The sequence below is a fragment of the Plecotus auritus genome (genome assembly GCF_963455305.1).
Source record: "Plecotus auritus genome assembly, chromosome: 8".
NCBI classification, from domain to species: domain Eukaryota; kingdom Metazoa; phylum Chordata; class Mammalia; order Chiroptera; family Vespertilionidae; genus Plecotus; species Plecotus auritus.
This window is the reverse complement of record NC_137782.1, coordinates 288,115-309,221: the sequence shown is the minus strand read 5'-3', so window position 1 is coordinate 309,221 and position 21,107 is coordinate 288,115. Positions and strand designations below refer to the sequence as shown.

General features: G+C 52.7%; 2 protein-coding genes across 4 annotated transcripts in view; both read left to right on the top strand.

The window, feature by feature from the left end:
- ANKRD29 (ankyrin repeat domain 29) overlaps positions 1 to 1,418 on the top strand; it is a 30,108-nt gene extending 28,690 nt beyond the window's left edge. Inside the window, exon 10 of one of the 2 annotated variants that reach the window (XM_080685008.1) lies at positions 412 to 1,418. In XM_080685008.1, coding sequence (XP_080541134.1) covers positions 412 to 516 — 105 coding nt within the window. In that variant the 3' untranslated portion in view covers positions 517 to 1,418. The remainder of the gene's footprint in view (positions 1 to 411) is intronic. The other variant, XM_080685009.1, reaches the window with a different exon arrangement.
- Positions 1,419 to 11,386: 9,968 nt separating this feature from the next.
- NPC1 (NPC intracellular cholesterol transporter 1) overlaps positions 11,387 to 21,107 on the top strand; it is a 43,386-nt gene continuing 33,665 nt past the window's right edge. For both annotated transcript variants that reach the window (XM_080686791.1, XM_080686792.1), the window contains exon 1: positions 11,387 to 11,578. In XM_080686791.1, coding sequence (XP_080542917.1) covers positions 11,519 to 11,578 — 60 coding nt within the window. In that variant the 5' untranslated portion in view covers positions 11,387 to 11,518. The remainder of the gene's footprint in view (positions 11,579 to 21,107) is intronic.

Here is a 21,107-nt window from a genome sequence, read left to right as displayed (position 1 = left end):
CGATGTTTCTCTCTCATCGATGTTTCTAGCTCTCTATCCCTCTCCCTTCCTCTCTGTAAAAAATCAATAAAATATATTTAAAAAAAATAAAAGTTTGAGGACCCCTGTAACTAGACACACGGGGCGTCGCGCTGGAAAGGAGAACTCACGACCAAAAAGCATGGGCCCTGGCATCCAGGAGGGCAGTCTAGTGGAGGCACGGCTGGGTAGGAAAGTAACCTAACAAAGAAACAACTTGAACCCGGGACATCTTTACATCCCAGAGAGACCTGGAAGGACTGGACGCCCAGCAGAGTCCAGTGGGGCTTTTCACCAGGAAAGAAGCGGGTTTGGGTCCGAGCCCCCTCTTCCGAGTCCCTGAAACCACACCAAACGATGGGAATCGCTAATGCCCGTCTTGTCTCCTTCCAGGCCAATCAACTTCCAGCAGAACTAACCAAAAACGAGCGCATACTGAGTCTCCTCCGAGGCAAAGGCGGGCACAGGAAGAGCTACCTTAGTTGCATATGTGACTGAAAGGGAGAAACCGTCACCCCCTGTCCCCTCGAAACCGCTTTCAAATAGAGAGAGCTGCTGGAGACTCTCCTGGGCAGACAAGGCCCTGGTGGCCCACCCAGGTTCCCGACCAAGAAGAGCTGTGTGCCTGGTGCCTGAAGCACAGCTCAGGGCTCCCTCACTCACACGGCTGCTCACACGGCCTGCAGCCCACTCCCGCGGGGCCTGGCAGGGTCGTGGGCTCGACAGAAACCTCATTTTAAACTGGACTCACTCGGGTCTCTCGGTTCAACCCTAATTGTTAAACCTTCGAAGAGCTGTAAGAAGACAGAAAGACTGAAAGCCTTTAAGAGACCACAGGTCTGACCTTCAGTGAACTCGTGCCCTTTAGCTTTCGTGTTACATGTAAGTGTGCTAAAATATGTAGCTCCGTGACATTGTACATGTATGCATGTATGTCATCCCAGTGTAAAATGTTTCTCCTACCCCAGGGTCATAGCCATGGTCTCAGAGACCTTGACGTGTGAACTTGCATTATTAAGAAGTCAGAGGTGGGCTGCTGAACGCAAAAGACAAAGTGTTCGTGTGTGAGTTGATCCTCGTCTTATTCCTAACACGTAAAAGCCGTGTTTACCCGGAGTCCGTATTGTAGGAAGGGCAGGATGCAAGTGGCAAATTTGGAAATTCAGGAAAATTATAAACCATGGGACGGGAGGACTGTTTCTTTGAGCTCTTACTTAGGTTATATTATTGGGAGTCTGTTTCCTGAGCCCTGAACATGCTCTGGAATCTGGAGCTCCCACATCACACTGCTTGGTCCAGTGGCTCTGTGGTCCTTGGATAAAACGTGATATATGCAAGTACAATATGTTGCCATTACTATAGCAGGTCTGGAATAATAAAAGACTGTTATCAGTAGGTAGTAAGTGTTCCTCTATGCATGTTCTTGAGCTAATGGACCCCAGGAAGGAGACCTGGGTTTTATGGAATTATTCCTCCGAGACAGGTGTCAACCTTTATATTCGGTGCACTTTCTAATCCGTGGTGTCTACATGCCACAGTCGGTGCCTACTTGCACAGACACAAGCTCCCCTTCCCGCTGTGACCTACCGTGACGAACACGGATGTTTCTGTGGCTTAGAAACACATCTTTCGTTCTCTGGTTCCTGTTCTGCTCTGTGTCCAGCCAGTGTTCTGTGTAAATACACGTTCACATGGAGGGAAATGTAACCCCAGGAGGTTTTTTTGAACCAACCTGCAGCGCTACTAAAAGCATTTTCGTTAAGTCAGTAGACAATGGAGTATAATTTTGAAATTAGAAGATATTCTCTTAACGTTTGTTATGATCAATAGCATAACCAACAGATAGGAGCTTATTTTGATCATTATCGCAAGCAAAGCCAGTAAGGAGCAACCCACAGCCTGCAGTCTCATGTCAGGATGAAAACTGAGCAAGCTTCGTCTGGATTGCTGAACCCCCGTGTGTTAATATGCTAGTAGCTGCAAAGCAGCACCATTTCCTCATTGACTTTCCTCTCCTCGGCAAAGTTGTGCAATTACACTCATTTCCCCCCATGGGGATTTCATAAAGCAATGTTTATTTTGAAGAGGAAAATAATGTGGCCTTAAATTTTTAATATTTTTTGCCTTAGTTAGAGCCCTTAAGCCAAAAATGGTTGCTCGTCACTGATCTAAATCAAAAGTTTTATGGGGACTGATAACAAAGTTCCAAAAGACAAAAACGCAATGAAGTCACAAACTTAATGGTTTGTTGTTTTTTTTTTCACTAAGACATGTTTTCCTTGGCCTATTTATTAGATAATTTTGTGTGGATAATGCTTTTGGTCAATGTCAGGGTCATTTATAAAATGAATCTAGTAGCTTTAACAATATTTAAGGGAGGCCTCTGACTATAGGCAAGAGGTCTCTAGTTTAGAAGGCTCACATGTGGTCTAGATGAGATTATATTATCCACAGCAGGGAATATGATTCTCTAAATCACTCACCCAAGACTGAAAAAAAACTGGTCTGTTATTTCAAGTTAAATTGCAACCTAGCCTGCAACCTGGGCATGTGCCCTGACCAGGAATCAAACTCTGATCTCCTGGTTCATAGGTTGATAACAGGCAAACATTACTTTTCACTGAATTTACTGGGTGACATCCTATATAATAAAGAGGTAATATGCAAATTGACTTTCACGTCCTCACAAGATGGCTGCCTACGACCAGGCCAGCAGGGGAATTAGTGAGGGATGACCAAATGACTGAACAGCAGGCTACGTGGGGTGACCAGGTTGGTGGGGGGGCCATGAGGGGCAACCAGGCCGGTGGGGGGAGCAGTTGGGGGTGACCAGGCCAGCAGGGGGGGGGCAGTTGGGGGGCGACCAGGCCAGCGGGGGAGGGTGCAGTTGGGGGCATCCAAGCCAGCAGGGGGGCAGTTGGGGGTTATTAGGCTGGCAGCGGGGTCAATGAGGGGCAACTAGGCCGGCTGGGGGACAGGTGGGGGTGACCAGGCCAGCGGAGGGGGGGGCAGTAAGGGGTGACCAGGCAGGCAAGCAGGTGAATGATTAGGAGCCAGCGGTCCAGGATTGTGAGAGGGATGTCCAACTGCCGGTTTAGGCCCGATCCCCGGGATTGGGCCTAAATCGGCAGTCAGACATCCCCCAAGGGGGGTCCCGGATTGGAAAGGGTGCAGGCTGGTCTGAGGGGACCCCCCCCCCGTGTACGAATTTTGTGCACTGGGCCTCTAGTTGGTTAATAAAATAATATAGATTTCAGGTGTGCACTTCTAAAAAAAATTTTTTTAATTGCATTTATTTGCACACAGGTAGATGGTTCTTGTTTTATGTTCATCTCACAGTTCATTGAGCTCTTGAACTAGCAATTCCTACACGAGGCATTTGCTTAATTCAACCACAGTTTTTCATTATGTCCATTTGTTTGATGAAATATTCCAGATTATAATTCAAAATAAAGTTCATAGACTACCCAGTTTGCCTTTGCTTCTTTTCCCTGTTTGTGTTGAATCCAAAGGTATTTCTGTGATTTTTAATAAAATGGAATTTTAGAATTAATGACTCAGCTCTGTAAGCTTTATGTTACTTATAGACCTATGATTTCATTATTTCTACTGTGGGTAACTTTTGTCATGACGCCAGAAGGTTTTTTATTCAGACAGAAATTCCCGGGAGAGTCACAGAAGATACTACACATAGAAACTCCTCATTGTTTTGCTGCCTGTAGTGTGGGAAGTCGGGGGGAGAAAGTTGCAGCATGGAGGCAGTGAGGGTGGAGAATAGACATATTTTTCAAAACAGATAGAGGCAGAGCTAAGAAATAGTTGGCGATTCATTGAACATGGCGAGTGGGGGGGAAAAGAGAGCTAGGAATTATACTAAGTACGCCAGGAGACCCTAAGACCACCCCCAGTTTTGCTGATTGGCTAGGGGGACCCCAAGAGCTCATCCTGTGGTCAGACTCACGGCGAAGATGACGGGAAAGGGTGTGTAGCAAGGTCAGCAAAGGGGAAGTGGAGTGAAGACAGGAAAGCAGTGCAGGCCTCCGGGTCCTCCAGCGGAGTCACTGGACGAGCTTACTTGAGTTGTGACAACATCGTGAAGTGCTGTCCCCGGGGGACTCCCCGAGGCTTTTAGTGAAGAGCTGGTCTCGGGCACCCTCTGCCTGGCATTTGCCAGAATCCCAGACTTCCAGGCATTCGGCACAGACCACATTGCTTGTCAATGATTGGGGCTCAGTGGGCCCTTCCCGTTCAGGGAAAGTTTGATGTCAATGTAGGGAACTGTTTGACAGCCGAGTCCCCAGATGCCAGCGGACAGCTGACCTCCTGGCAAGAATCTCCAAGAAGGGCAGTCCCAGGTTTGCTGTGTTAATGCTTCTCACACACGTGAGATTTCATGGTGCACACGGTGCCAGTAACTGTGGTAGGACGTAGGGAAGACAGCAGAGTTCAGAGAGAGAGAGAGTTCTGGACAAGTTCAGTTGAAGAACGTGTGAAAACAGGTTCCAGAGGGCAGTTGTAAGCAGCAGCTGATGTTTAGAACGAGATTGTCACTGGTTTGGGGCCTCATCTCTGTAGAAGTGATGGGATGAGAGGTGGACACTCTGGTGAGAGAGAGACTGAGGAGGAACTTTGAAGCAAAAAAGGAAGTTAGCAGGAACAATATGAAATGGACAGCAGGCGTGGCTCCGTGGTTGAGGGTCAACCTATGAACCAGGTCACAGTTCAGTTCCCAGTCAGGGCACATGCCCAGGTTGCAGGCTCCATCCCCAGTGTGGAGCGTACAAGAGGCAGCCAATTGGTGATTCTCTCTCATCATGGATGTTTCTCTCTCTCCCTCTCCCTTCCTCTCTGAAATCAATAAAAATGCATTTTTTTTTAAATGTTGTCTTGAAATAATTGTAGCTGTGATGGGTAGAACCGTATTTGTGAAGCCACGCCTAGCACTTCCTGGGCCTTGCTGGCAGCGGGCAGAACGCATCGCCTCTGCTCTGTCAAGAGAAAGGGAGCCCTTTGTGCCACTCTGTGAAGATGCAAGGTCTGTGTGGTGCCACGGAGACGGGCCTGCGAGTTCATGTTGCAGACCTTCCTGGTGAAATGAGAGAACATGCGTCCATCGGGGGTCAGTGGGTGTCGATTAGCGGGTGTGGTGCGTGGAAGCCCGAGAAGGCGAGCTGGGGCCTTTGACGCCGCTGCCCCACCTCTGCTCAGGCCCTTAGACTTACCTGTGCTTCAAAATATGGAGAAAAACAACGAACACGCAAACAAGTTAGATGCTCTCTCGGCAAAATTAGAATACTTGAGTTCACATTCCTCCCGCTGACCGCCAGAGAAATCTCACCGGCTGAGCCTACCAAACACCAGCAGGACAAACGGGCATTCTCTCCAGGCTCACCGACGACTACACTTCGCCCTCAGCTGAATAACCTGTGTATTCGTGGAAAGGCACCACTTTAAGATCGTTTTCAACTGTGGGCGAGGTCATGTTTTAACAATTGAAGGACGTTATTAAAGACCTTCTGTTCCTTCGTCAGCTTCATCAGAAAGAGCGACTTCTCCCGTCTTTGGCCTCTTCCCTCCCTCATTGGGTTTAAGCCCGTGGTTGGCAAACTGCGGCTCGTGAGCCACAGGCGGCTCTTTGGCCCCTGGAGTGTGGCTCTTCCACAAAATACCACGGCCTGGGTGAGTCTATTTTGAAGAAGTGGTGTTAGAAGAAGTTGTTTAAAAAATTTGGCTCTCCAAAGAAATTTCAATCGTCGTACTGTTGATATTTGGCTCTGTTGACTAATGAGTTTGCCGACCACTGGTTTAAGCCTCTTATTTTTAAGGAGGGAAATGCTGTTCTCCCCACTTCCCGCAGGGTGGTGAGCTGGCATGGCCATGGCATACTCAAGCCCCAGGGCGCCTATGTGCCATGCCAGCTCAGCCAAGTTCAGTGACCCTGAGTGGGGGTGGCTGAAAGGCTTAGAAAAGACAGACAAGACACAGGGGTCCTCATACTTTTTAAACAGGGGGCCAGTTCACTGTCCCTCAGACCGTTGGAGGGCCGGACTATAGTTAAAAAAAAAAACAACTATGAACAAATTCCTATGCGCACTGCGGGCCCGGGATGAGTCAGCTGCTAAGCAGGACAGGCAGCGGCACCCGGTGGGCCGGATCCATGTCCTCGGCGGGCCGCATGTGGCCCGCGGGCCGTAGTTGGAGGACCCCTGGACAAGAGAATGAAAGCTGGGTCTTGGTGGGACACTGCTCCCTCATGGAGAGACAGCGCCACGGACTACAAGCCGTGTCTGTATTTTATAGCCAGATGCCACGAGGCAAAGTCAGGGCGTGGTCAAGATGTTTACAACATTCTGTGAGTTTCGATCCTACTCAATTACATGCACCTGATCGAGCTCTGTTTACTTGCAGCCTATATCACTCAGGCACGTGGGGCCACGTGTTGGGACCACAGGTTCAAGCTGACAACTAGAGCTGTTGGCTATCATGGTGCTGGGAGGGCTCTGCCCTCCAAGCTGGGGCTTGCACGTGGCCACGAGAGACTGTGCCCTCTCATCAGTCCGAGGCTTGAACCTGTCCAAACTCTGTAGCCCTGCGCCACACCGCAGTCGGACTTGCGAAGACCCTTAGGGAGAAAGGCGTCAGTTTCCAAGAGGTGGACTCCCTCTTCTAGGAAAGGTGAGACCAAAACCACCACCGGCAAAGGAACTTGTGTCCCCGACGGCACCCTCCAAGGAAGGGAACAGCTTTGTGAAACGCTGGCCGCTGAGTGTGGAGCCATCCGCACGCTGGTGGCATCGTCTCTGCATGGCAGGTCCCCACTGCCCAGGACTGGGTTAGTCACCGAGTCGAGGGCCCTCACGAGCTCAAATGACGTCACCATGTGTTTGACCAACAACACCCCGTTTCTGAGTCAGAACCACTGGCACTAAGTCATGAGTTGTAGCTATTTTCAGTGAAGATGTCGGTGAACTTTGGCTTGCTTCCGGATGGAGTTTTAAACGTCTACTGCAGCCCTGGCCATGCTCTCAGAGGTTAGAGCTCAGGAGGGCTCACTTCCCCATCAGGGCACGTACCTGGGTTGCAGGTTCAATCCGAGCTCTCGAGCTCTCGTCTGGGCGCATGCAGGAGACAACCAATAGATATGTCTTTCTCACATTGATATTCCTCTCTCTCTCTCTCTCTCTCTCTTGCCTCTTTTCCCTCCCTTCCACTCTCTCTAAATATCAATGGGAAACGTATCCTTGGGTGAGGATTAACAAAGAAAATATTAATAAAGCATATTGCTAAATGCAAAATAGCAAACTGCAAAATGTATACTGTATGCCTCCACTTGTTTAAAAGTCCATATATTATATTTACATAAATGTTTTCAAATACATAGAACTTTTCCGGAGGCTGTTTTTGCACATTTATAAAGATGCACATGTCTAATAATTTCATTTTCCCTCATTCTGTCCTTTGTTATTATACAATCATTGTTGAATTGTGTATGTAATCATAGAGGCATTATTATTTAAACAAACAAGCAAAAAGTCTCTCTTAGGATCTCAACCATGTGAAAACAATTTTCATAGAAGGAGAAGTACACCACAATGTGACACAGATTACCCATAACGGTGGAACTATAGGTGATGTTTCTATTCTTGTCTCCCAATTTTCATGTATTTTCAAAGTTTCTACCATAGGCATGCATGGGTTACTTTGTTATGGGGCGGGGGTCGGGGGGAGGAGGGCGGGGTGTAACTTAGGAATAGGAGAGTTTATTTAAAAAATATACCCCAGGCTTCTGGGCATTGTTGAAGTTGTAGGAAAGACAGACCAGAAGAAAGAAAAACTGTATGTATGGTAAAAAGATCTTTGTTTCTGTTTTGAGACTGGTGGGCATACTAGTAACGTGTGGGGCATCAGAATTTCTGCCCATCCCAGAAACGTTGTGTCTGCAGCTTGGAATTTCCTTTACTCACATCAACTAATTTGTAAAGGGTTTTGCTGTCATTTCCATAAGGACTTGGCTGAAACCGGGAGGCTAACTAGCCCTCCAGGTCTGGGGAATACATTACAGCTGCAGCCTTTGAATGTGTGCCTTGCATCCACCTGGAGGCCTTTGTGCCAGGCCAGCACAGCCAAGGGTTCGGCGAGCCTGAGGGAGGGCGGGCGAAGGATGAAAAGAAGACAGAGAATTGTGGTGCGGTGTTTCTTCCTTTTCCGCGTCCCGCACGAAAGGGAGAAAGACAGGTTCCTGAGGGGAGGAGCTGGGGGTTAAGAAATTAGAGAAAGAAAGAGACAAGAGACAGAAATAGATTCAAGCTGGGTGCCGGGTGGCTTCCTGTCCTCTGATAGAGAGACAGTCACACTTACCTCAGACAACACAGCATCTTTATTGGTTTCCAAAAGGGATTTTATGATCAAAAGGAGTTTCGGGTGTGCCCCAATCCTATTCATCAGGATCTGAGTAAGCTCCTTATTTTGGGTGGGTCAAGGTCCTTTTTGTTCCTCATTCCACGTACATGGATAAAGATACTGATAACAGGATTCTGCCAGTGCCCTTGGGCTCAGCTGATAAGAATTAAAAAAGTATCCATGTGCCTTCCCAGACGGCTCTCTACAGAGAATAAGCTGAGCCTAGGTCAGCCGTGGGCAAACTATGGCCCACGGGCCGGATCCGGCCCGTTCGGCTGTTCTATCCGGCCCGCGGAGCCGAAAGAGCGGAGGGTTCTCTTGCTCTCCCCTCCGCTCCTTCACCAGCAGCAGTGTTAACATGGCAACGTCGGGAAACACGGCCGCAGCTCCTTCTTCCGAGTGGGCGGATTTATATCCCTCATTCAGTAGAAGGAACAACCTCTCCATCTTCCAGAGGCTCCTTGGAATGCCCGCGGACCGTCCCCCGACATCACCCTGGGAATGCGTAGACACGTTATCGTGGTGATATAGGGAGACACGCCCCTGGAGAGCACAGTATCAGAGCGTTAGCTAAAAAGGAGACCAACAACACTGTTCCCACTGAAGTTGATGTTTTAAAGACCAAAAACCTTTCAACCCAGTCTACATTGCCATCTACATCTACATCCCGGGCATAATTTGGAAGTTGCACTAAAGAAAATGTTTAATTTACTGTTTACACATTTTGTTCTTTTCTATTTGTTTTAGTTTTAAATTATTTTATTATATTTAAGTTTAATTTGAAAGGCTTTTGTACCTTTGTTAGGCAATTTTGTTTTGCCTTTGCCATCTTCAATAGAAGGTATGTTATTGTGCTATGATTCCTCCATTTTTTGAAGTTTCACATTATAATAATTAGTGTTTACATTCTTCTTGTTAAAATGTTTGAAATGAATAAAACTATTGAAATAAAAAAAAAAAGACCGTACCCTTTTATGTAATGATGTTTACTTTGAATTTATATTAGTTCACACAAACACTCCATCCATGCTTTTGTTCCGGCCCTCCGGTCCAGTTTAAGAACCCATTGTGGCTCTCGAGTCAAAAAGTTTGCCCACCCCCTGGTCTAGGTGGATCTTCTGTGCCTGGCTGAGGCTCCAGAGCAGATCCAGACCGCAAGCTGAGCCTTTATTTTATAGTCAGAGGTAAACAAGGTAATTTACAATGTTCTTATAAGTTTCACTTGTTTTGGGAGCATTTGCTGCACCTCCCACAGCCCATTAGCTACCCAGGAAAGATCTAGGGAGCAGTCACAAGGTCAAGCTTAATTATGCTAAGAGGGCTGTGCCCTCTAAACTGGGACTTGTTTGCGGCTTTGCCAGCAGGTCAGTCCGAGGCTTAACCCTATAACCGCTCCCTAGAGGCCTTCCCCAGTGCTTCCCATGCAGCGTGTCCAGGGTGGAGTCCATCCATTTGCATTTCTAATGGGTTCCCAGATAATATGCTGATGCTGCTGGTTCAGTGACACACTGAGTACATCTGCATAAAGCAAACTGCTCTGTCATCCTGGAACCCCCGGGAGCGGTGGTCACGGGGAAGGTTTAGGGCCGCAGGTCCAGAGGAAAACCCTGTAGATCCAGTGCGGGGCCAGCCAGGCACGGACCCCTGGGGGCTGAGGAGGTGGGGAGGCAAGGCAGTGGGCTGAACCCACCCCTGTGTGTGGCAGGGAGGGGAAGGGCACTCTTCATTGCTACAGATGGGTATTTATTTAGTCTTTTCATTGTGAATTCGAGTCCACTGTGGGGAAAGGAGAGCCTTCCCTCCATTTCTGTAACTTCAGAATGGAAATAACTGATGCTTATGCTTAGGAGGGATCTCAACAACTGAAATCCGAGGGGTAACGTTACCAGAAATGCATGGAATAAACCTAAGTGCAAGTCCAAAAAAGAGGAAAATATGTAATAAGAAGAAGAGGCACGGTAACAAAACACACACACACACAGAAAGGAATAGGAGAGTTTATTGTCTCTGTCTTTCTTTGACTGCACCTAGCACTCAGAAAAGGACTCCGGTCCCAAACGGGACCTTGGCTTGGGGTTCTCCGCCGCGCTCGGCACCGCCAGCAGAGGGTGCGGCTCCAGCGCTTCCCGGGACGTGGGCTGAGCTGATGAAAACCGAGACCGGGTGACTCAGGGGCCTCGCCCGCCGCGCCCCACCCTCGGCGCTGGGACCAGCCGCCCCCTCCGATGACCAACGACCACACGCTCAGGCCACTGCGCCGCGCCTCCCGGGTGCGCCCAGGCTCGGATTGCGTTCGGGGACTGGGTTTGGAGCAGAGCTTGCTCTGACCTAGAATAAGCACAGTCTCCGAGATCTCCCGTTTGCTAACACCTTCTCGCCCACCATCTTCAACCAAAGAAAGAGACAAAAAGGGGAGAAATGAGTTTACAGCGCGAAAACCACACACTGTGGATACAACTCCAGGAATACTCTCCCAGCGGGTCCCAGGAGTTAGCTGCCCAGCCCCGGCGGTGCTCAGTGGTTAGCGCCTCCGCCCCACACGCCAAGGTTGCGAGTTCAACCCCTGGTCGGGGCACGTGCAGGAGTCAGCCAATGGATGCATACATCAGTGCAATAACAAATCCGTGTTCCTCTCTCCCTCTAAAGTCAATCAACAACTAAGCAAATTAAAAAGAAAAGCCTAGAAGTTGAGCTGAGCTAGTGTGGGAGGCCCTGGCCCCACTCGGCCCCCAGCGGGAGGGGGCAGACAGGTGCAGAGCTGGGACCCCAGGAGGCCGCTGTGGCCGGTCTGGTCCGGTCCGCCCCTCGGGGCTGTGGCCCCGCCCTCACAGCCGGCCCCGCCCCCAGCCGCCCCGCCCCTCCATAACCCCGCCCCAGAACGGCCCCCTGGCCAAGCAGCAGCGGCCCCTCCCGGAAGGGGGCGGGTCTGGCGACGCCTCTTCCTTCCCGACCTGCGCGCGCAGCCCCCGGCGCTGGGTCCTGCTTGACGGGTCCTGCTTGACAAGTCCTGCTTTCTGCGTCCGCGGGAGCCGGGATTGGGTTCTGAGGAGCCGGACCGAGCCGAGCCGAACCGAACCTCCGCAGTCCCGCAGCCCGCGGCATGAGTGCGCGCGGCCCGGCCCTGGGCCTCCTCCTGCTGCTGCTGCTGTGCCCGGCGCAGGTGAGCGGCCGGGACCGGGGGGCGGCGGGCAGCGCGGCGGGGCCGGGAGTCCGGGAGCGCGGCGGGCCCCGGGAAAGCTGCGCTAACGGCGGGGCCTCTGGGGAACCACCCCGGCTGCTTCCCGGCCCGAGGGTGGAAGAGGGCGGCTCGGGGAGCCACGGTTCGGCCTGTTTGGCGCCCATTCCGCTGTGGCCCCCTCCGATCTGGGTGGAGGATGTGGGCAGAAGGAGGGAGGGAAGTGGGGGAGCGGGACGGGGTCTTCTGTAGCCTGACTTTGTTTTCTTAATTCTGCCGCATGCGTACCAGCTCTTCCCCGTTTGTTAGAGGCTCCTACCACGTTGGGTACCCTTCCCCTCCCCTAAGGATGAAGGCGCGAGGGAGGTGAAGCAGGTGTGAGGGAGGTAAAGGTTTGCAGGAAGGTGGAAGGGAAGGAAGGGGTGAGGGAGGTAAAGGTTTGCAGGAAGGTGGAAGGGAAGGAAGGGGTGAGGGAAGGGAAGGTGTGAGGGAGGTAAAGGTTTGCAGGAAGGTGGGAGGGAAGGGAAGGAAGGGGTGAGGGAAGGAAAAGGTATAAGGGAAGGTGTGAGGGAGGTAAAGGTTTGCAGGAAGGTGGGAGGGAAGGGAAGGAAGGGGTGAGGGAAGGAAAAGGTATAAGGGAAGGTGTGAGGGAGGTAAAGGTTTGCAGGAAGGTGGGAGGGAAGGGAAGGAAGGGGTGAGGGAAGGAAAAGGTATAAGGGAAGGTGTGAGGGAGGTAAAGGTTTGCAGGAAGGTGGAAGGGAAGGGAAGGAAGGGGTGAGGGAGGGGAAGCAGGTAAGCTCCTCAAGCACAGTTGGAACAGCTGCAGGTACCTGACAGGAGTCAGCTCGGTCTCCTAAAGGGGGCAAGTTGCTTCTTACCAACTCTTCACGTCTTTGGAAGCGGAGTCCCAGGGGCCATCCGACTCCCCTGGCGGCAGGACCCGGGGGCGGCAGGACCCGGTGGCCCCAGGACCCACTGGCCCCAGGACCCAGTGGCCCCAGGACCCAGTGGTCGCAGGACCCGGGGGCAACAGGACCCAGTGGCCCCAGGACCCAGTGGCCCCAGGACCCAGTGGTCGCAGGACCCGGGGGCAACAGGACCCAGTGGCCCCAGGACCCAGTGGCCCTAGGACCCGGGGGCGGCAGGACCCGGTGGTCCCAGGACCCGGGGGCGGCAGGACCCGGTGGCCCCAGGACCCGGTGGCCGCAGGACCCGGTGGCCTCAGGACCCGGGGGCCCCAGGACCCAGGGTGGCCTCAGGACCCGGTGGCCCCAGGACCCGGGGGCGGCAGGACCCTGTGGCCACAGGACCCGGGGGCCCCAGGGTGGGTGATTGCCCTGGGTCAGGCTGCCTGGGCAGGAGTGCCTCACTGCTGTGTGTGTATCTAAGTTTCCTCTTTGAAAACTGGGGGACGGAGGGGGTGTCCAAGGATCCAGTGCTGGTTAAACCAGATCAGGATGAAAGAGGGACCTCGGGATCCTGTGCCCGTGTGCCCACCTGTAGGGGGTGGCCGTGAGGTAATAAGTCACACCGCAGGCAGACTAGGGCTTTTCGGGGACCAGGAACCCTCTCCTTCGCTCTCTGCAGCCACCGGGAGTGGGTGGGAGACACCGACCCAGTAAGGGTCCCGAGCCAGAGGGGCGGTGGCTCCCTCCTGGGTGTGTGTATGGGGGTCCCAGCCCCGTGGGTGTGGGTGCCGGTTGGGAGAAGAAGCCAAGGAAAGCAGGTTTCGGGAAGGCGGTGAGCGGGTACCACTCGCTAGCACTGGCTTTGGGCACATGCCTCTTTCCAGCCTCAGTTTTTTCCTGAAGATGCACAGTGGATCCCTCAGAGGATTGCTCGCGTCATTCAGTAGCATGGTATATGGAGAGACCTCATCGCTTTAGTAAAAACTCGAGGTAGTAGCAGTGATGTGCCTTAAAGAAAATGCAGCTGTCCAGCTTCCCCCGAGTTTTAGTCAGGATCTCATAGGGGCTCCCCAGGGTCCAGTTACTTCCACTGAGCAATGAAATCCCTTTACCTGGAGGTGGTACCCAGGCTGCTGGCCAGAGGTCCTCCTAGGACTTTGGGGGTAGGTCAGAGGTTGCTCACGAGTCTCGAGTCTCTTGCAAAATGCCTGGAAGCCTTGGACAGGTCTGCAAAGCGTAACTGGAAAAACTCCTATTGTGATTTCATAAATCAACTCCCTCGAGTCTGGGGAGGCTCTCGGAACACCTGAGCAGGTGGGGGTGGGGGGCGGGGACGGGACGGCTGTCTTCAGATTCTTACCTCTGACAGCAGCTCCTCTGGGTTCCGTCTGAGCGCTAGTAACGTTCTGTCACAGAAGTACAGACTAGCTGTCCTCTGATGGCTTCGAATACATTTTGGAGGGATTTTCCTTAATTTGAAATTTTTACAGATGATGAAATAACGTTACTAGACTGAATGGTTTTTTAAAATCCTTGTAGTCATCCAAATAATGTGTACAGATTTGAGAAATAGGTTGTGTGTGTGTATATTATATACGTTTATCCTGACTATATTTTTATAAGCTTTTTCTTGAGGAACTTGGAGCATAGTGAGGCCCGGGTAGGAAGTAAGCCATTAAAAGGGCTTTTCCTGAGGTTGGGAATGGTTTATGTTTTTTGGCCGAGAGCCTTGAAGAAGAACCACCTGGAAATGAAGTGAATGTGGGTCATCTTTCCCAGTTTCTGCTCGGATTGCTGCTGAGATAGACACTCTTCTCCCATCAGCACTCAGGGAAAGTAGGTTCTCACTTCGGCCAGTGGGCAGAAAGAAAGCGCTTGCTGAATAGGTCTTTGTACTCCTCAGTGTTTGTCATGCCACCCAGAACAAAGGGCCCCTCTGCTATGGAGACAGCGTGCCCTTGCGCTCCGCGGTAGCCCTGCCTCCTAAATGGGAGGCCTCTCGGGGAGTTTTAAGGGTGACACCTTCCCTACTGCGGAAGCCTGGGTCAGACCATCTCTCATCTGGCCTCAGGCGCCCCTTCCCCTCGGACCCACAGCTCTCTCCAGCCAAATAAACAATTTGCTGTCAAAACCCCGTTGGTCTTCCCAGGCCAGTTCAAATGCCCCATCATCCTGACCTTCGCTTTCCTGTGCCCCCAGCTAGAATGCCTTCCCTCGCGCGTTCTAAGTCTTCGTTTAAACTTCTGCAGCGCGCAGCGGCATTTCGGCCGAGCACAGGACTTTGAGTTAAAGATGTGGATGTGGGTCTTGCCTCTTCCTCTTCCCAGGCGTGACCTTGGGCCAGCGGTGATCCTCCGAGCCTCGAGCCTCGTTCCCTCTGTCAGATCCGATTAACAGCTCTCCCTGCTGTTCAGATGCTTGTGGAGGAGAGGACTAGTGTCTGAATTGAACTAGCCCCGTGGCCGGCAAACCGCGGCTCGCGAGCCACCTGCGGCTCTTTGGCCCCTTGAGTGTGGCTCTTCCACAAAATACCACGGCCTGGGCAAGTCTATTTTGAAGAAGTGGCGTTAGAAGAAGTTTAAAAAATGTGGCTCTCCAAAGAAATTTCAATCGTCCTGTTGCTATTTGGCTCTGTTGACGCATGAGTTTGCCGACCACGGAACTAGTGGGTCGCAGGCTTCTTGAGGGCAGGAACTGTGTTTTGCCATCTCCACTGTGGCCGGGATGCTTGTACGTGTCTCAGTCACCAAATGGTCAGGCTTTCGTGGGCTCAGGTGAGAGGGTGGGGCGGGCAGGGGTTCCGAGGCTGGTGGAGAAATGACCTGGATTTGTACTTGGTGTCTTTGTTCTCCATAACCACTCAGCAGCTGTGGCCACGCGGGCTTTCCTGTGTTTGGACTGTGCCTCTTCTTTTCAGTCTTTGGAATGTTTGCGTTGGCTAGAAAACGCTAAAAAGTAAGCCAACAAACAAAATGCTCGCTGATGCAAGTGTGCTGTTGGGGAATTTGAGAGTGAAACTTTAACATGTGTCCTTTATCTTATGACTTCCCCTCAGGCCACAGAGGAACTCAAATTATTGTCTTGCACTAATTTTTAAAAAAATATATATTTTATTGATTTTTTACAGAGAGGAAGGGAGAGGGATAGAGAGTTAGAAACATCAATGAGAGAAACGTTGATCAGCTGCCTCCCGCACACCTCCTACTGGGGATGTGCCCGCAACCCAGGTCCATGCCCTTGACCGGAATCGAACCTGGGACCCTTCAGTCTGCAGGCCGGCGCTCTATCCACTGAGCCACACCGGTCAGGGCTAATTTTATAAACGAAAAGTGTTTGCTATGGACACAGTGAAGGAAACAAGTAGATCCAGCGAGTGAACGACGCGGAGAGCCGTCTACACACTGAGGTGCTGGTGATGTTAGCCGCGTCTCTGCGTCTTATTCATGGCTGACGGGAAGGAGAGAAATACAGTAAAAAATCTCAATGCAAAGGCTGCTTAGTAAAGGCAGGAAGAAAGTGTCCTAGGAGTCCATGCTCTGGCTGACCTTTGCAGGGTCACTTACCGGGTGGACAAGAGGAAAACGGGGGGCAATAGGGGAGGTTACCTCGTTGTACTAAAACCTGTGCGCTTGGAAAGGGGCGCTTCCTGGTATCTCAGTGACCTCAGCGAAGCCATTGAAAACAGCGTTCCAGCTGACAAGGACTAAGGAAAGAGCTACCGAGGTTTGGCCTAGCGCTCCCATGGCTGGGGCTCGTCTGATCTGGTTTTGATCTCACAGAACACCTTTGAGATAAGAGCAATGTTCCCAGTTTTGCAGATGTGGATAGCAGTGCTCAGCTTTGTCCCCGGGTCCCATCCCTGGTAGGTGACAGGCTGGGGGCTTGAGCCTCTGTCCTCGGACTCCTGCGCGCTATTCCGGTTCAGAACGGTGCTCTCGGTTTACTTAGAGCTAGCGAGCTAAGTGCAGTGTGTGCGCAGCAAATGTTCCGCGTGGCCAGTAAGGCCCGAGCTTCAGTGTGGTTCCTCCAAAAGCCAGGGCTAAGTCCGGGATGGGTTAGCCCACTGGCCTGACCCGTGGTTCAGTGGCCACACTGTGTGAATATCCCATGGGAGAAAAGCCTGCAGACAGTGTACACCCATCCACTCCCACGGTTTCATTTCAGTCTTTTGACTTGGATTGTTTTCCAGACCGTGGGTGCTGGCGCTCAGCAGTGTCTAGTGGTATTATTAGGGGTGTGATCATGGGTGAGTCACTTAAAGAAACTGCCAACTACTTTATCCACACATGACGACAGCTGAGTCCATCTAAGGACAGATGTGTGACGCACTCACCCATCTGCAGGTGAGCCTGGTGCTCACACAAATGACTCTTTGTTTTGTGGATGTGTTCACCCCAAGTTGCTGTAAAACAGACTTCAGAGGTTTCCACCAATAGAAGTCAGACCAGATAAGCCTCCACGCCAGTGTCCTGCCGTATTTGTGTGGTCCCCTTGCTGGGGCTGAGGCTGGGTGTGTCTCTAGGTTCTGCCTCGAGCTCTACCCTTCCGGACAGGGCAGAAGGGAGGGACCCAGCCCTGCACTGCACCTGCCTGAGGCGGAGGAGAGTCACTTGTGCTGACAAAGTGAGCACGAGCCGACGCTGCTTAGCGATGTACTTAAAAGGATGTAAATGGTCCTCCAGTGGCCACGCTGATGTAGAAAGGGGACACTGTGTAGGATTGTAACGGATGGGACAGCTCATTTCTGGCACATTGTCAGAATCTCAGCATACGTCTTAGGCACAAATGGACTGGAGTTTTGAACAGCACAGCAGCTGGGGGTGGGGTGGGGGACAGGAGGGAGGAGGCTTAACTTGGTGCTTAAAATCTCCGTTCTCAGCACAGGTGTCCTCACTGATAAGCCATGTGGCCTCAGAGAATCTCTGAGCCTTAATTTCCTTATCTGTGAAATGCTATAGTACTGCTGGGGGGGGGGGGATCCTGAAAAATAAACGAGGAAGAAATCACGTAACCTGGTTGACGTTTGGTAAGCGTTTGAATATGAGTTACTTCATACTTTATTCATCAGGATTTTTTTAAAAATATATTTTTATTGATTTCAGAGAGGAGGGGAGAGGGAGAGAGAGATAGAAACATCAATGATGAGAGTAAATTATGGATCAACTGCCTCCTGCACGCCCCCTACTGGGGATCAAGCCCACAACCCGGCCTGTGCCCTGACTGGAAATCGTACCGTGACCTCCTGGTTCATAGGTGGATGCTCAACCACTGAGCCACGCTGGGGGCGGGAGGGGGGACCATCAGGATCCCCTAAGGGCAGCCTGGAGGACAGGGTCCCGCTGCGGGTGTCCGAGCTTCTCCATGTGGGAAGATGCTTTCATACAGCTTCCCGCTGAGTCCATTTATCAAGTTGCTGTAGTTGCTGACATTTTTTTAGCTTTTCCTAAACTATTCTTATTATTTTTAAATGTTTTTTTTGTTTTTTTTTTTGTTGTTTTTTTTTTAGAGAAAGAGGAAGGGAGGGGAAGAGACACAGAAACATCAGTGATGAGAGAGAATCAGTGATCGGCTGCCTCCTGCGCGCCCTCTGCTGGGGATGGAGCCCACAGCCAGGACTGAGCTCCCGTTGGATCACGTGCCCTATTGGCTGTGGCGGACCTCAGACATGGGTGTGCTTTTTCCCTACTGGGCACAGCCCTTCCTCCCCGAGTGGATGTTATTCCTTGGCCTGGAATCAGCACCAGGTGCTCCCTGTCTGTCATGGTGAAGGCAGACACCTCGCTCTCCGGGAGGGAGGCACGCGGGGCCTGTGCGTGAGCCCTGGGTGGCGCATGTCCCTCCATCTTGTCAGCATGTGCTGCCCTGACATCCAGGGATCGTAGGGGCCTCTGTCCTCTTCGCTGACAAAGTCCTGGCTGCCCGCTGTGCGCTGGTGATGGGGAGACTGAAAATGGAATCGCTCAGATGCCAGCGGGGTCCTTGATGGGATACAGAGGTGAGGGTGGCCTCAGGGCGGCCAGAGGAGTAAGAGATCTGGCTTGAGAGTCAGCCAGGTTGGGGTAGGGTCTGCCTGCATTTCTGAGGAGTGGCCTCCGTGGGTCACTTTACCGCTAATCCTCCGTCTCCTCTCTGTAAAGGGTGTCGCTTCAGTACCCGCTTCACGGAGCTGAGGTTAAGGGAGCTAGTGAAGGCGCACTCAGCAAGTGATGGGCGCTGGACTGTGCCCGGTGGGTCAGGAGGTGAAGGTGGAAAGTGGCCGTGATGGGGAGGGGAGCGAGGGGTATGGAGTGTAGGGAGGGGGCTGGAGGGGCATGAGCTGTGGCGGATGGGGAAGGACGGGTGGGAGATGAGCGGATGGTAGGTCTGGGCATCAGAAAGCCTGCGGCTGTGGCTCAGGAAGAGCCAGGTGGCAGCGGCGCCTCCGAGACGTTGCCCGGGTCTGGGTGGAAGGTGCCGCTAAGGGCAAAGAATGGCGGCGGGCTCAGCAGGGGGGTAGTTGGGGGAGGAGGAGGCGCAGGAGGCTGCACCAGGGAGGCGCCTGGGAAGTCGGGAAGGTGCCCCAGCTTTAGGCCCGGAGGAGCAGAGACTGGTGATGGGGGGGCTTCAGAGGAAGGATCAGCCTCCCTTTGAGCACCTGGGGTGGCTGGGCGGGTGGTGGAGTGGGATAGGGTTAGGGGTGGTTTGACGGAGGGAGAATGGAATTGGAGCAGCATTCACAGGCAGGAACAGGTGAAGGGACCAGGAGGGATGGGGTTGAAAATGCGGAAGAGAAGGCGGTCGGTTGGTGGAGGAAGCGCGGGAACACCACCCATCGGGGCCGGGATGATGGAGAGCAGCCTCCCACCTTTAGCCGGAGGCGAGAAGAGGAAGGTGAAGGGAGGGGGAGGTTTGGGACGGAAAAGGGGCCGCCCCAGCCCAGGGCAGCAGTGTGACACGTGTGTGCGCTTTGCACAAGGTGGGGAGGGGGAGGGAGTGTAATGTTAGACTGAGGACCTCAATTATACGGTAGATTGTATTTTATTAAGACTGTTCCCTGAAGCAGTGATGTCCTGGTGTGAACCCTGATTCCGCCACTCCTGAACAAGTTACTTAGCCTCCCTGTGCCTTGTCTCTTCATCTGTAAAATGGGTGTAATAATAGCACCTCCCTCATCAGCTCCTTGTGAGGGTTCCTTAGTTCATGTACGAAGAGCAGTTCACACCGTGCCTGGCACATGTGAGTACTTTGGGCCCCACTGGCTTGGGGCTGCTTTAGGCAGAATGACTGTGGAAGCAAACCCAAGGACGCTGAGTCCAGCCCAGTGTCCCTGGACCCAAAGGAGCCGGTGGTTTATTTTCGTCGGGTCTCCGGAGCCCCTTTGCTGAGGTCCCACAGGCTGGAGACGATGATGCCTTTGTTTGTACAGCGCTTTCCCGTTTACCAAGCTCTCCATGTGTATTCCCTCCCGGATCTCCACGCCAGGCCTGTGCGCTGAGCGGTGGTGTGACCACACTCACGGGCAGGAAGCTCGGCTCCGCGGATTCTGCACCTGCTGCAGCGATTGCCTGAACAAGCCCTGCCCTGAGAGCCCTCCCCTCCCCTCCCCTCCCTTCCCCTCCCTTTTTCCCTCCCCTCCCCCCTTCCTCCTCCCCTCCCCCCTCCCCTCCCCTCCTCTCCCCTCCCCTCCCCTCCTCTCCCCTCCCCCTCCCTTCCCTCCCCTCCCCTCCCCTCCCTTTCCCTCCCCCTCCCCTCCCTTCCCTCCCCTCCTCTCCCCTCTCCTCCCCCTCCCCTCCCCTTCCCTCCCCCTCCCCTCCCTTCCCTCCCCTCCTCTCCCCCTCCCCTCCCCTCTCCCCTCCCCTCTCCCCCCCCTCCCCTCCCCTCTGTCCCCTCCCTCTCTCCCTCCCCTCTATCCCCTCCCCTTTTCCCTCCCCTCCCCCTCCCCTCCCCTCCCCTCCCTTCCCCTCCCCTCCCCTCTGTCCCCTCCCTCCCCCCCTCCCCTCCGTCCCCTCCCTCCCTCCCCGTCCCCCAGATGGTGAAACTCTGCTTCGAGATAACTGATGCAGACTATGAAGCATGATCTTTGTGAACGGGAGCAAACAGCACGGGGTCACCGTTGTTTCCTTTAGATGCTGAGAAGGGGAACTGGGGCGCCAGACGCCCATCCTGCTAGTCAGGCCCAGTCACCGCTGTGGTTTGCTGGCTGGATTCCGGCCTCTCCAGTGGGTGACATGCCAGAGGCCACCCCCCTGCCCCCCGCCCCACCCCCAGCCCAGACTTGCTTGCCATGTTGGTGTGTGGAGAGTTCTGTGAGGTCCAGGGTGGGGTTTCTTCCGTTTAAATGCATGTCAATATCAGCATCGCCCGTCCGGGTCTCGTTGGTCAGCTTTTTTGCCTTTTCACGCTTCAGTAGATGGACAATGACCTTTCAGTTGGAAACCCAGAGTCTTGGAAAGAACAATACTTTCCCTAGAATTGGGAATAATTGTGATTCTTTTTGCCTAAAAATGCTGATGGAATTTTGTAGCGTCTTGCCAAAGGTTTGGTATGTGGTGTTTTCGATAGTTGTCAAGTCCTCATTTGTATCATTTGTATAGTGAGTCGAGATAGGGACGTTTAAAATACCGGAA